At 44.2% G+C, this 14602-nt stretch overlaps 1 protein-coding gene across 1 annotated transcript; it reads left to right on the forward strand.

Moving 5' to 3' along the window:
* The first annotated feature begins 9093 nt into the window (after nucleotides 1-9093).
* On the forward strand, nucleotides 9094-13003 carry LOC104662754. The gene is made up of 3 exons (XM_010363849.1): nucleotides 9094-9148; nucleotides 11888-11963; nucleotides 12117-13003. The coding sequence occupies exons 2-3, from the start codon at nucleotides 11911-11913 to the stop codon at nucleotides 12805-12807; spliced, it is 744 nt and encodes a 247-aa protein (XP_010362151.1). The 5' UTR covers nucleotides 9094-9148; nucleotides 11888-11910; the 3' UTR covers nucleotides 12808-13003.
* The last annotated feature ends 1599 nt before the right edge of the window (nucleotides 13004-14602 follow it).

A 14602-nucleotide genomic window follows, 5' to 3' on the forward strand; every position in this document is an offset into this window, starting at 1 on the left:
GAGGAAGAAAGCTCTCTCCTGTCTCTTCTTATAAGGGGACAAATCCCATCATTAGCTCTCCACCCTCAAGAACTAATTACCTCCCGGGTTTCAATATATGAATTTGCAGGGCAGGGAGTGGGACACAAACACGGAGTTCCTAACAGGACACTCTCCAGAGTTGGACCCAGAACACTGCAGGAAGCAGAAACCAACTATAGAGAAATAATATGCACCATCCCTACTCTAAAGTATAATTTACCCACAATGGTCACCCCAGGAAGATTAAATGATATGCTAGTGGAAAAAGCGCAGGAAAAATATCTGCACAGGGTTGACAAGAATGGCATGCTGGGTTCTGGACAGAAGTGTAGTTATAATTAATCATTAATCAGGCCGCACTTTGGCCCAATTCCTTGTTGCTAAATGTCACTGGGTCCTTACTATTTGCATCGCCATTGTTCCTAGAGATAGGATTTCTGATGTTAGGTCAGAAGACTATTTAAAAATTGATTTGCATCCACATTGTTACTATAAATAGGATCCCGGACCTTAGAATCATTAGACTTTTATTTAAGGATTGCTTAAGATGTTTTTCAGACTCTAAATTCCAGCAACCAGTTTGATAGCCCCCACAGAGAAACAGGATGAGCATGAGAGCACAACTGCTTCATCTCCCTGTCCCGTGACTACACCCTGCACTCTTCAGCCAATCAACACTCTCCACCCTTTGACCCCCTCCAAAACCCTTAAAAACTCTAACCCCGAATTCCTCAGGGAGATTTTTTTTTTTTTTTTTTTTTTTTTGAGACGGAGTCTCGCGCTGTCGCCAGGCCTGAGTGCAGTGGTGCAATCTCCGCTCACTGCAACCTCTGACTGCTTGGTTCAAGCAATTCTCCTGCCTCAGCCTCCTGAGTAGCTGAGATTACCAGCACACACCACCATGCCCAGCTGATTTTTTTATTTTTAGTAGAAACAGGGTTTCACCATGTTGGCCAGGATGGTCTCAATCTCCTGACCTCATGATCTGCCCACTTCAGCCTCCCAAAGTGCTGGGATTACAGGCATGAGCCACTGCACCTGGCCGGGAGATAAATTTGAATTTCCCTCCCATCTCCTCTTTTGGTGACCCTGTGATCAAACCTCTTTCTCAGCTGCAACCCAGTGTCTCAGTGTAATGACTTGCTGTGTGCATCGGGCAATGAGCCTATTAAAGTTACACGAGTTCAAAGCTCATTGGGGAAGTGCCCCTCCATACTTACCCATCTACCCACTGGAGCTGACAAGAATAGAGGCTTGGGTGCCAGCAGACCAGATAGGGTGAAGTGGGGGTTACGTAGAGAGAACTGGAAAGGAGGGGACTTTCCAACTAGAGGGGTGGAAGGAAAGCATCACAAGTGGTCTAGTGACACAAAGAGGCCAGGCTGCCTGGCTGGATGTGTTCTACAGAAGGTGGCCAGTGTAACAGAAGAGGCACCAGCAAAAAGTCAGGTTCTATGCCCCTGCCTCTCCTGACTGACACCACCCCTCAGCAAGTAAGAGAGGCTGAGGGACAGACTAGGGAGATGTGGCTCAGGCCACATCTGGGTACTTCAAATGTTGGAGTGTGTAGTTCAGACTTGATCCTGCCAGGAGCATCCTCTCTCTTATGCCTAAGCAATGTAATCACCCAATGGGCTCATCTTGCCCACTGCCCAGATACAGCTGATTTATCAAAACAGGGGAATTGCAATAGAGAAAGAGGAGTTAGCTAAATGAAAGACCAGAGTTTTATTATTACTGAAATCAGCCTCTCTGAAAATCCAGAGGTTATAGTTTTTTAACAATAGTTTGGTGGGCAGGGGGGCTAGGGAAGGGGTGCTGCTGATTTGTTGGGGATGCAATCATAGGGTCATGGAAAATAGTCCTCATGTGCTGAGTCAGCTTCTGGGTAAGGGCCATGGGTCCGGGTGGAGTCCTCTGGTTGTCAGAAATGCAAAAATCTGAAAAGACATCTCAAAAGGCCAATTTTAGGTTCTACATTAGTGATGTTACTTACAGGAGTAATGGAGGAAATTACAAATCTTGTAACCTCCAGATCAATGTCTGGTAATCATTTAACTATGCCTGCATCCTAGCAGAATTCAGGCCCCTCTAATAATCCTAACCTTTCTAACCTGTGGCAAAAGTAGTTTAGTTCTGGGAAGGGCTATTATCATCCTTGCCTTAAGGTTAAACCAGAAACTAAATTTCTCCAAAAGCTAGCTTGGTCCATGCTCCAGAAAGACCAAGGTTAATTTGAAGTTTAAAGGCAGGATGGAATTTGTTAGATCAGGTCTCTTTGACTGTCATAATTTTCTCACTGCTATAATTTTTGCAAAAGTGGTTTCAACAATCCAGGGTGATTTGTATAACAGATATCCTGTTTTTTAAATTAAATTTAATTTTTGAGGTTGAGTTTCACTCTTGTTGCCCAGGCTGGAGTGCAATGGCATGATCTTTGCTCACTGCAACCTCCGCCTCTCAGGTTCAAGTGATTCTCCTGCCTCAGCCTTCTGTGTAGCTGGGATTACAGGTGTAATCCCACCACACCCAGTCTTTTTTTCTTTTTTTAAGACAAAGTCTTGTTCTGTCACTCAGGGCGAGTGCAGTGGCACAATCATGGCTCACTGCAGCCTCAGCCTTCCAGGCTCAAGCAATCCTCCCACCTTAGCCTCCCGAGTAGCTGGGACTGCAGGCACATACCACCACGCCTGGCTAATTTTTCACTTTTTAGTTTTTTAGGGATGGGGTGGTCTCACTCACTATATTGTCCAGGCTGGTCTTGAATTTCTGGACTCAAAAGATCCTCCCACCTCAGCCTCTCAAAGTGCTGGGATTACAGATGGGAGCCACTGTGCCTGGCCTCAGATTAGCCTGTCCTTAAGTGTTTCTCAAATGTTCCTCCTGCCTAGCCTGCTTCCAGGACTTCCGGGTGTCTCTGCTTCTTCCATCCTTTATGTTCGTGCTCAAAATATCTACCAATTTTCACTTCCTAGTTGGTTTCTTGTGATTGTTTCTATATCTTGTGGCCAAGTTATTAGCACCTCATTTCATTTAAAAAGTCAAAACATGCTTACCTGCTTCACCCCAAATATGCTAATCTCTGATGGTACAAATGGTCCCCTGTGATTAGACCTTCCTGTTGTGTCTCCCCTGCAGCTAATCAGGACAGCATCCACCTTTGACAATCACTCATCCTGGCGGCTCTATTTCCTCTGTATCGTTCATTCTCTGTTGCTTCCCTGAGGATAGCATCAGCTCATGTTAGACCAGATAACCCGGAGCCCATTAGCAGGCTCCAACACAGACCGCTGTAGACAGAGGCTGGACGTTGGCCCAACTCCAAGGAGGGATCGCAGCCTTTCTGCGGTTGCAAGCATTTGGGAGAAACACTTGGTTGTGGCAGCAGTCACGACGGGAGCCTCCAGAAGTGAACACTGAAGCCTTCCCTTGTTGCTGCTGTGCTCCCCTTCACGCCCTCAGATGACTGTGTTAATTTTCAAAAGTAAAATCAGGGGTTTCCTCCAAAAGTTTAACCCAAAATTTAAGTATCATCTTTAATTCATAAAAGCACTATTTAGTAACTGAAAGAGTAGGTATAAGGTGATTGTTCTATTAGTAGATTCAGAACTCGTGGGATTCCCTAACCCATATAACCAACGGATTTGAGATCTGCTGGTCTTCCTGCATGTTCCATGGTTGAAATAAAGGGATTTTTGTTTTCTTATTTAAGAAAGTGAGACAAGTGATGACAGAGATGGAAATAAAAAGGTAAAAGCTGAAAAGCGATAGTTATAAGCATCAAAAAAAAAAAAAAAGAGAGAAAATAGACAAAACTTAGCCATTAAGGAAAAGTGTACCTTATATGTGTAACTGATAAATTCACTTTTGATGGAGAAAGAGTGCGTGTTCCTTTTAGATGAGTAAGGTAGTTCAAGGTTGTGTAGCAGTATTTCCTGAGATGAGGGATAAGCAGATGAAACAAACATTTCAGTAAGGTATGAAAATTAGGACATTTGAATCCATGTATAGAGTTGCCAGGTGAAACACAGGACACCCAGTCATATTTCAATTTCGGGTAAATAATTAATAATTTTTAAACCCAAGTATGTTCCAAGTCTTACATATTAAAGATTATTCATTATTTATATGAAATTCAAATTTAACTGAGCATCTTATATTTTTATTTGCTAAGTCTCATAACCCTAATAATGCAGAAAAAGAAATGGAAAACAAAAACTCTCATGGAGTTTGGCATGAGAATGGCATTTAGAATACAAGAGAAAGGTCACTGAGAGGTTATCCAATGAACACCACAAAGGGTTTTTTTAATAGAGGATGTGGAAAAAAACATGTGGTAAAGAGCCAGCTTCTTGGCTCCATGAAAGGCTGGCTTTGTTTCTTAGCAGGATGGAGGCTGCCCTCGCTAACCTCAATTTACAGCCAGATTGGAAAACTCTCTCAGAGTAGAACTGGTCTCCATGAGAACATGCTGGCTGCCAAATACCCAGAGGCTTTTTCAAGTGCCAGGTGTGCAGAGCCCAGAGAAGGTGCTCAATGGAAAATGGCAGGTTGAATGAGAGGCAGTGGAGGAATTCTCTAAACTTTAGCATCTAAAGAATGGGCAACTATTTCATAAAATGAATTAACCCAAAGTGTTCCTATCTGGACTCTGGCCCATGTTCAATTTTTAAGTATAAAAACGAACAGATTGGCCAGGCTCAGTGGCTCACGCCTGTAATCCCAGCACTTTGGGAGGCCAAGGTAGGTGGATCACTTGAGGCCAGGAGTTTGAGACCAGCCTGGCCATCATGGTGAAACTCCATCTCCACTAAAAATTATAAAAATTAGCTGGGCATGGTGGCACGTACCTGTAATCCCACCTACTTGGGAGGCTGAGGCATGAGAATTGCTGGAACCCGGGAGACAGAGGTTGCAGTGAGCCAAGATTGCATCACTGCACTCCAGCCTGAATGATGGAGTGAGACTTGGTCTCAAAAAAAAAAAAAAAAAAAAAATTATCCTCTGTGGTGGCAAGCGCCTATAATCCCAACTTCTCAGGACGCTGAGTTGGGAGAGTTGCTTGTGCCAAGGAGGTAAAGGCTACAGTGTACTGAGACTGCACCACTGCACTCCAGCCTGGGCAACAGAGCAAGCCTCTATGTCTGGAAAAAAAGAAAAAGAACAGATCTTCAGCCAAAGTCACTCAGCTGTTTAACGGCAGCACTAGGAACAAGAAGCTTTCAGGCAAGAAATCATCATGTTGGGCCATCTACCTTAGCGCGTATTTCCATTCAAGAACTTGCCTTCCCACTTGATAGCCAAGACTTTCATCTTTACAGTACAGAATGAAACCACACTTTTCCAGAGGCATAATTCTTTATGCATTGAGTAATAAAGCAACTTACACAGTTCCTGTTTTCTCAGTTCTTTGGTCCAGCTCAGTTGGTTTGCTTTGGAAAACCCTCACACTACAGAATCCTTCCAACTACCCTCCTATTTATTTGCAGATTTATGGTTATCCAAATGAACTTGGTCCCTGTCAATTTAGATATGCTTTAGGTAGAACTTTTTTTCATCTCTTGTCCTGTTAGATTGATGGAAAAGTAATTGCAGTTTTTTTTTTCCATTAAAAGTAATGGCAAGAACCGCGATTACTTTTACACCAAAATACTTCTCATTTATCCTGTCCCTATTAAGTGATAGTTCATAACCCACCATTTAAATCTAAGCTGCACATTTAGTTGGGAGTCATATACTTTGGAGGTTAGGATAAAGTTTAATTTCTGTTTATTTTATTATGCATCTGTGTCTTTGATAAAATTTGGAAAGATTCCCAAAGACCTGTGGGCACTTGGCATGTTTTTAAAGCTATGGGAATCAACAAATGAATCTGGATCTTGAGCACAGTCTCTCCTATGAAAGGGAAAAAAATCCATGAACTCAGGCTGGGCTTCCTGTTTTCCCTTGGATGCCCAGTACACCAACGTCGAGACTGAACTCGGGTCTACTGACCTTGAAGCACCAGGCAGCACCTTCGAAATGCTGTCTGAAGGTACGCCATTGTGATATTGTAAAATGTATGTTTGGGTTTCCTACCCATTTCCTGACATACAACTCCAAAAATTCTTGGAATCTTCAGTGATATGTGTCTTTCTGTGTGCCAGTGGGCTGACTGGTGGCCGGCAGCCCCTAGATAGCTTCAGGATGGGGGCTGGTCACCAGAAAGACCAAGGCAGGACTAGAAGATGGGGACTTTCAGCCCCAACCCCACCTCCAGGGAGGGGAGAGGGGCGGAAGTTTAAGGTGATCACCAATAGCCACTGGTTCTATGCATCAGGCCCACATAATAAAGCCTCTATAAAAACTCAAAAGGACAGTGTTGTGACAGCTTCCGGATAGCTAAACTCATGGAGGTTCCTGAAGGGTGGTACTCCTGGGGAGCTCATGGAAGCTTCACGCCTCTTCCCCCTTACCTTGCCCTATGCGTCTCTTCATCTGTATCCTTTGTAATGTCCTTTATCATAAACCACTAAACATGTTTCTCTGAGCTGCTCTAGCAAACTGATTGAAGCCAAGGAAAGGGTTGTGAGAACCCCAATTTGTAGCCAGTAGGTCAGAAACACTGGCAAAATAACCTGGGGCTTGCAATTGGCATCAGAAGTTAGAGGTGGAGGCAATCTTGGGGACTGAGCCCTCAGCCTGTGGGATCTGACGTTATCTCCAGGTAGATAGGTTGGAGTCATACTGGACCAGAGGATACCCAGCTGGTGTCCCCTCCAGAACTGATTGATTGCTTGCTTGTCGGTGGGGAGACATCCCACACATGTGGTCACAGGAGTCTTCTGTGTTGATTGTTGTGGTATGAGAGCAGAGGACAAACAGTTTGAGTGTTTCCACACTCAGTCATCGTCCATGACAATTTCCCTGATCACAGTCACAATTCCCTCACCTTCACGGATGCCTTTTGCTGGAGCTCCAGAAGAAGCTACCAGGTTTTACACCCCAACCTGTTGTTCCTTAGATGTGTGGTGAGAAGAAGTGCCTGCTTTGATCTGAGGAAACAGAATAGCAATTTCTGAGTACCTGCCCTATACCAGATACTGAGCTAGACAGCTGGGAAATATAGAGATGGAATTGACTCTCTCTCTTCAAAGGGCCTTGAGATATATAGTTAAAGAATTATAACACAAGGCAAACCACAAGACATGTCCTTAAAAAGTACAGAATGTTGGCTAGGTATGGTGGCTCTCAGCTGTAATCCCAGCACTTTGGGAGGCTAAGGTGAGTGGATTGCTTGAGGTCGGGAGTTCAAGTCGAGCCTAGCCAACATGGTGAAACCCCGTCTCTACTAAAAATACAAAACATTAGCTGAGGGAGTGGCACAAGCCTATAACGCCAGTTACTGGGGAGGCTGAGGTGGGAGAATCGCTTGAACCCAGGAGGCAGAGGTTGCAATGAGCTGAGATCATGCCACTGCACTCCAGCCTGGGCAACAGAAGGAGACTCGGTTTCAAAAAAAAAGTACAGAATGTTAGAGGAGTGAAGAGGAAGGAGTAATCAGGAAATAGTATTATAGCTTTAAAAAGATTCCCATTTTGACAAAGGTGAAAGTCAAGGCAAGTCAGATATGGTGCAAAGGGGGAAGCAGGTTCTATCAACAGGCAGTGGTCAGGTGGTGCAGGACCTAAAATATCCTGGTCTGACTTTCAAGGTGCTCCTCAGCAGACAGTGAGTCATCTTAGCATCTCCCTGTCACCCAGGCCCTATGGTGTAACTATCTTCGTCCACCCTAGGCACTTTGTCCAGCCACCCACCAGACATGAAACTTTTTGACCTGTCTGTATGAACAGACAGCTGCTGTAAACTGGCATTCAACTTTTGCTAAACAGCTCCTGGGGGCCAAAGTCATCTTCTAGACCTAGAGAAGGAAGAGTTATTTTCCAGGAGGACTACTCTTTAAAAAGCATGACACAGGCATGTCACAGCCATGCCCTTTACATGCCCCTGAAGGAAAGCTATTAAAGACCAGAGCAAGAGTGGAGAGATAAGAAGAGCTACCTGAATATAAATGACCTCTTGCACCCCGGTCTGTGACCAGAGCATGGCCCCAGGGGAACTGTGTTCCTCCTCCAGTGAATGAGGCCAGCTGTCCACAAACTGACGAATGTCACCCTTAGATGGGATATGTGTTCCACATCCTCAACCTCTACATGTCCTCCTTAAAACTGATTATCAGAGAAGTTCCTGGGGCAGCTCAGTGGGCTGTTCCCCTGCCTCTTGTACCTTTCACAATCTCCCTTCTCTCTGTTTACAAGAGAAGACATACACCTTTTACCATCCTGAAACTTATTATAATACACTGTCCTGCTAATCCCAGCACTTTGGGAGGCCAAGGCGGGTGGATCACCTGAGGTCGGGAGTTCAAGACCAGCCTGACCAACATGGAGAAACCCAGTCTCTACTAAAAATACAAAGTTAGCCAGGCGTGGTGGCACATGCCCGTAATCCCAGCTAGTCGGGAGGCTGAGGCAGGGGAATCACTTGAACCTGGGAGGTGGAGGTTGCCGTGAGCCAACATCGTGCCATTGCACTCCAGCCTGGGCAACAAGAGCGAAACTTCGTCTCAAAAAAAAAAAAAAAAGAACTTGCACCAAACAATGGGACAATAAGAAAATTTAGAGCTAAGACAGGAGAGTCCCATGAAAGTAAAACTCCTTTTGCTTTCTTAGAAGTCACCCCTAAAGGGGCAATGACTGGGTCACCTGCACCAGCTCTATCTAGTCACCTGCCTCAGTGTTAGAAGTCAGCAGTGCAACGATGTCCTCCAAAGCACAGTTCTGTTGAATTTAAGCTAGTCAGTGATATGGTTTGACTGTGTCTCCACCCAAATCTCATCTTGAATTGTAGCTTCCATAATTCCCACGTGTTGTGGGAGGGTGCCAGTGGGAGATCATTGAGTCATGGGGGCAGTTTCCCACATACTGTTTTCATGGTAATGAATAAGTCTCACAACATGAAGGTTTTATACGGGGTTTCCCCTTTCGCTTGGCTCTCTTTCTCTCTTGCCTGCTGCCATGTAAGACGTCCCATTGCTCTTCCTTCATCTTCCACCATGATTACGAGGCCTCTCCAGCCACGTGGAACTGTGAGTCCATTAAACCTCCTTTTCTTTATAAATTACTCAGTCTCGGATAAGTCTTTATCAGCAGCGTGATTAATACAGTCAAGTAAACTATTTTTCTGTCAGAAAGCAATTCAAAGTTAGCTGATTGGTTTGACAATGAGGGCTGGCTTTGCCCACCAGGTGATACACACGGTGTTTTTCCTAAATTAAACTGGATACGCTCAATCTGCAACTATTTAAAGCTCAGAAAATGTGTGGGAAAGAACATCCTTTGCAACTATTAACCTGATGAGGCAAATTTAGATGTCAACTTAAAAACATGCAAGGAGGCACATGATTATTCACAATTGTTTTAGCGGGGGGATGTGAGAAAATCTGGAAGACCACTGAATCTTCCAGTTCTCTTCAAATTAACCAGTGTTGGGAAGTTCGTTTAACCACCTAGAGTTGTGATTCTAGTTTTGCTCTGCAGAGGGCAGCATTGCTAAAATATTATTCGACTGTAAAGAAAGGATCTTTTGTTTTTAAAACAAGCTCTTTTTAGGCTAACTTATCTCTCCTGTCTTGTGACAATTTTTTTTAATTTTTAATTTTGTGGGTACATAGTAGGTCTATATATTTGTGGGGTACATGAGATATTTGGGTACAAGCATGCAATGCATAATAATCACATCATGGAAAGTAGGGTATCCATCCCCTCAAGCATTTACCTTTGTGTTACAAACCATCCAACTATACTGTTTTAGTTATTTTTAAATGTACAATTAAATTATTATTGACTATAGTCACCCTGTTGTGCTATCAAATACTAGGTCTAAGCTTCAGCATTTGTGACCTCAAGGAAAGAGTTACTATTTGACCAGAACAGAAACACAAAAGGCCTCTGTGTCAGGCACATTTTTCCAGGGCAGAAACAGCATTTTTTTCCTTTTCTAAACAATTATCTTTCTTTCCGGAGTCTAACACAGGGCCCAGCACCAACGAGCAAGTGCCCAAAAAGTGTATGATGAATGGAAAGTAGAGCAGTCTCCAACTCCAGGGACGCTTTGGGTTAAACATGCAAGACATGGCTCACCAGCATTTCTGAAACCCTAAAACCCCCCCTTGATCAGATTGCTCCAAGTTCAAACAGTCCTTAGAAAGAGCAGCCACCACCTGGAAGGACTTTGGCACCGGCTGACACAAAATGGCCTGACTCCAGCTACACCTGGTTACGGTGCTCTTTGGCCCCCGGAAATCTTCTGATGCCATTTCACTAAGAAAGTCACATGATTTTCTTATAGTTAGTAAATTCCTGCCAGGCCTTAAATAAATGGCCAAAATTCTACACTTAAAGCACAGGTTAAGTACAGAGACAAATTACCCATACTTCCAGGTGAATTCAGCTGTATCAGGAATTGAAACTTGCTCTCAAAATAAGAAAGGAAAGGGAGATCAGGTTGAAAGAACAAGCATGAAGTAATGAATTTTGACTCTGAGGTTCTCAATTCCTCTTTTCCAGCCTTGTGTCTCCTCCCTGTGGTGTTCAGCTCCTACCCCCAGCTAAGTGTCTGCAAGTTATTTCTGGCTGCAGAAATTGTCTTCAGGCAAGTTTTAACTTGTGGGTGTTAACAGCTTCCACCAGGGCATTTGAGTATTTGTTTAATTTGAACTAAAATAAAGGCTTATGCTTCCTGTAAAGAGATCCCGGCATCAGGAACAAGTGTGGCAGGCAGTGTTTCCAGAGAACAGGCTCTCTGGCTGCAGCTAAGCCTGGAGACAGGCAGGGAAGGAATACAGAGGCCTCCACCCAGTATCCTCCTATGGAGATGCAAAGGTCCCACCACAAATAAGACAGGATGGGACTGAGTCAACGTCTGTTGAACTAGAAACCTGTGTTCTTAACCCACCAACTCTGCTATTCTCACTCTCTGGACTGGCCCAGACTGGCCCTGGACAGGCTCAATACACGTTTGTTTAATTAAAAACAAACAAACAAAATATCATTGAGAAAGAAAATAAACTTTACCCGAAGAATGTGAGCCATTTTAAATTATCAGGCCCAAAGAGGCATTGAAATGTGACAGCAATTTCGCCTCACTCCCCGCCTTGAGCTAAGTAATCACCTCTTGAAGCCACTTCCTATGTGGGCTCAAGACTGACTGACACCAAGTGGCCATACATGAACCTAACAATGCCATATGCTAGATACCATAACTCTTACCCTATAGCTCAACAAGGTATAGCCAATCACAAATCAATATTACATCTGTAAGCCCGTGAGAATTCCTGTCAAACAACTTTGTATCAGACTAATCCTTGTTTCCTTTTGCCTTTAGAAACCTGCTTGTGGTCAGGTATTGGGGCTCATGCCTGTAATCCCAGTATTTTGGGAGACTGAGGCAAGAGGATCACTTGAGCCTAGAAGTTCAAGACCAGCCTGGGCAATATAGGGAGACCTTGTCTTTATTAAAGATTTAAAAATTAGCCAGGCATGGTGGCATGTACCTGTAATCCCAGCTACTTGGGAGGCTGAGATGGGAGGGTTGCTTGAGGCCAGCAGGCCAAGGCTGCAGTTAGCCATGATCGTGCCTTTGCATACCAGCCTGGGTGACGGTGTGAGACCGTATCTCAAAAAACAAACCAAAAAAAAAAAAAAAAACAGCCTGCCTGTAAAAAATACATAAGGGAGCACTTCCAAGACAACTTGGAAGTGTTCCCCAGGCCACTGTCCTCACTATGACTCAAGTTAACTCCTTAAAATTGTATTTTGTGTCTCAGCTTCTTCCTTTAGGTTAACTCCCATGCAGGGCTTTGAAATAAATAAAAGAATATTACATCCTCTTGTATCAGTCTTGTAAGTAAAAATCACTAGTAAATACAATATTCATGGTCATAGCTAATATACTATTTCCGTTTGTGTCTTAGAAGGAGGAAGGGAAGGGAGAAGGAAAGGTGAGAGGAGAGGACATGATATCTTTGACCTATGTCCACCTCTCTTTCCCAATAGGCAAATGGAGAACCTGCTCTCTGGGAGAACAGTCAAATCAGTCCCACGGCCCTCTTCTCCCCGCAAGAACAACTGGTTCCTTCCTTCAGAGGAAGATGTGTTATCCCCACCAGAAGTGGTGAGCGCCTGGATTCCAAAACGGTTAAGAATTCGTAGATGTGACCTGCCTCATTCTGAAGAACCTCGGCCCAGCAGGTGTATGAAGCAATTAATTGCTCCACAAACCCTGAGAATTTCATCACTGGCCAGAGTAACGCTGAGGAGCTGTCCTCTCTTCTGCTCGAGTGTCTTCACTCAGGGGATTCTGGCAGGCTGGTTTCCTGGACAGATGTTTCTCATCCACACCTGTGGACCTCAGGAAACTAAGGGTGACCTCCACAGACATGGCCTTGATTTCCTTTCCACCAATGCCCATGAGATGTGGAAATTGAAGGAACATCCACACCAGGACCATACACTGAAACAAGCAGGTCAGGGCAGGGAAACTCCATCACATCATGATGAGGCAGAGATGCTGCGGCCCCCCAGACCATTGTGTAGTAGAGGCGGCGTCATTTTACTATGCCTCCTCCCTGCCCTCAGTGAAGTCTGTGAAGGGAGGGGTCAGTGCAGCAAGGAGCTTGCTCTGCCCCAGAGGAGAGGGTGGAATGTTCGAGGACACATGAAGGCAGTTACTCTGCCTACCTTTTAAAACTCTTTCCTCCTGGGGAACGGGTTTATTATGTACTCCTAAACAGACTATATCCATTTATTCACTCCTTCTATAAATCTTTGAGAAAAACCTACTATATGCCAAGCACTTTTCTAGGCAAAGGAAATGCAATAGCCCTTTCTTCCCATAACTTCCAGCCTGGTGGGGAATAAAGGAATTAAATAAGCAATTACAATAAAAGGTGCTCAGTGTCATAACAGGAGGGGTACAAGTGCCACAGAGCAGGTACACCTAATGTAATTCAGGCTGTTTCTGCCAGCTGTGGGATTTCATTTCATCCTACTTGTAAGCTAATTCGTTAGCCTGTTACTGTATCATGGATGTTGTCAGACGACATGAGACTCCTGGGTCAGAGACAAGGGGCCTTATTACTTACAGTCACAAAGCAGCATAAGCATTATGTTTGAGTTGTTTTCCTTGCTTCCAAGTCCCAGAGGACAACATGGGGCTCAGATAAATGCTGTCATGCAGTAGGTTGTATTACAGGAGAAGAACCTAGGCTTGGGGAATCCACCTCTTTCATAGCCGGTGGTAAGGAAACCTGCTCTTTGTTGCGGGGAGATATTATCTCATCCCTCAAGGTTATTCACAGCAAATAACCTGAGAAAGGGCCCAAGTGAAAAACAGTCAAGCCCTTGCATTCTTGGAAAAACCAGCAAGAACATTCCGAGCTCGAGTACAAGGATGTTCAGGGCCTCTCATAATAGTTCTCCAGGAATTCAAATTTTGAATCCCCCTTCATGCTCCCACTCCTTTGAAGCCTTCTCAGACCCACAGCTCTCTCTTTCACCCAGAATTCTTTTTACCTTTACCTTCCATTTTGATATTTAATTATGTGCTGCTTTTTGTTGTCATCTTTTGTAGTCCCACAATGTCATCCACAAATAATGGCTCCAAAACAACTTCTGAAGAAATAAAAAGAAAGCCCTTCTGTAGCTACCTGTAGGTGACAGGTGGACAGAGAAGAGGCAGGATCTCTTCATTTGTGATATTCACTCTGAAATTACCTTGGGTAAAGGCTTAATTTCTTCCTGGCCTGTAAATTGAAGATAATGATATTTGCCTACCTTGCCTTTTGAATTAATTAGTGGTTGTGTTGCATTTTGAGTCTACAGATGAAAGCCTGTTTGTAAGTACAGGGCACCATCATGATCATCATTATCACCATCATCATCATCTTCATCATCATTGCTATCATTGCCTTGGGTTCTGAAGATAAAAGTAATGGAATTCCCACACAGAGCTTCCAAGAAGGGCTAGACCTTTCTAGCCCTTTCAACCTCCTCCTCTATGCTTTTTAGAAGGACTAACTCATTTTCCCCTTTTTTGAGACCTCACTGTTAGGAACTGAGAACCAGCCATAATTTCTGAGACACCTATGTTTTGTACACCCTAACCTGACTGTGCATTTCTCTTGGCAATCAAGCCTAGACCTTTCAACCATACTTCAAATCCAGAATATAAAAGAGCTCTATTAGAAGCAGAGGTAAGGAGACGCTTTTAAGAAAAGTTTCCAAAAAAAATCTCGGCCTGGTGCGGTGGCTCATGCCTGTAATCCCAGTACTTTGGGAGGCTAAAGCGGGTGGATCACAAGGTCAGGAGATTGAGACCATCCTGGCCAACACGGTGAAACCCCATCTCTACTAAAAATACAAAAAATTAGGCAGGAGTGGTGGCGCATGCCTGTAATCCCAGCTACTTGGGAGGCTGAGGCAGGAGAATAGCTTGAACTCGGGAGGCAGAGGTTGCAGTGAGCCAAGATCACTCCACTGCA

The sequence above is a fragment of the Rhinopithecus roxellana genome, chromosome 18, assembly GCF_007565055.1.
Source record: "Rhinopithecus roxellana isolate Shanxi Qingling chromosome 18, ASM756505v1, whole genome shotgun sequence".
Lineage (NCBI taxonomy): Eukaryota > Metazoa > Chordata > Mammalia > Primates > Cercopithecidae > Rhinopithecus > Rhinopithecus roxellana.

Bases quoted from the DNA above. Each gene is read 5' to 3' on its own strand.
- LOC104662754 (XM_010363849.1), top strand. From the start codon at position 11,911: ATGCAGGGCTTTGAAATAAATAAAAGAATATTACATCCTCTTGTATCA. The intron at 11,964-12,116 runs GTAAGTAAAAAT...CTTTCCCAATAG, and splicing joins CATCCTCTTGTATCAGTCTT to GCAAATGGAGAACCTGCTCT.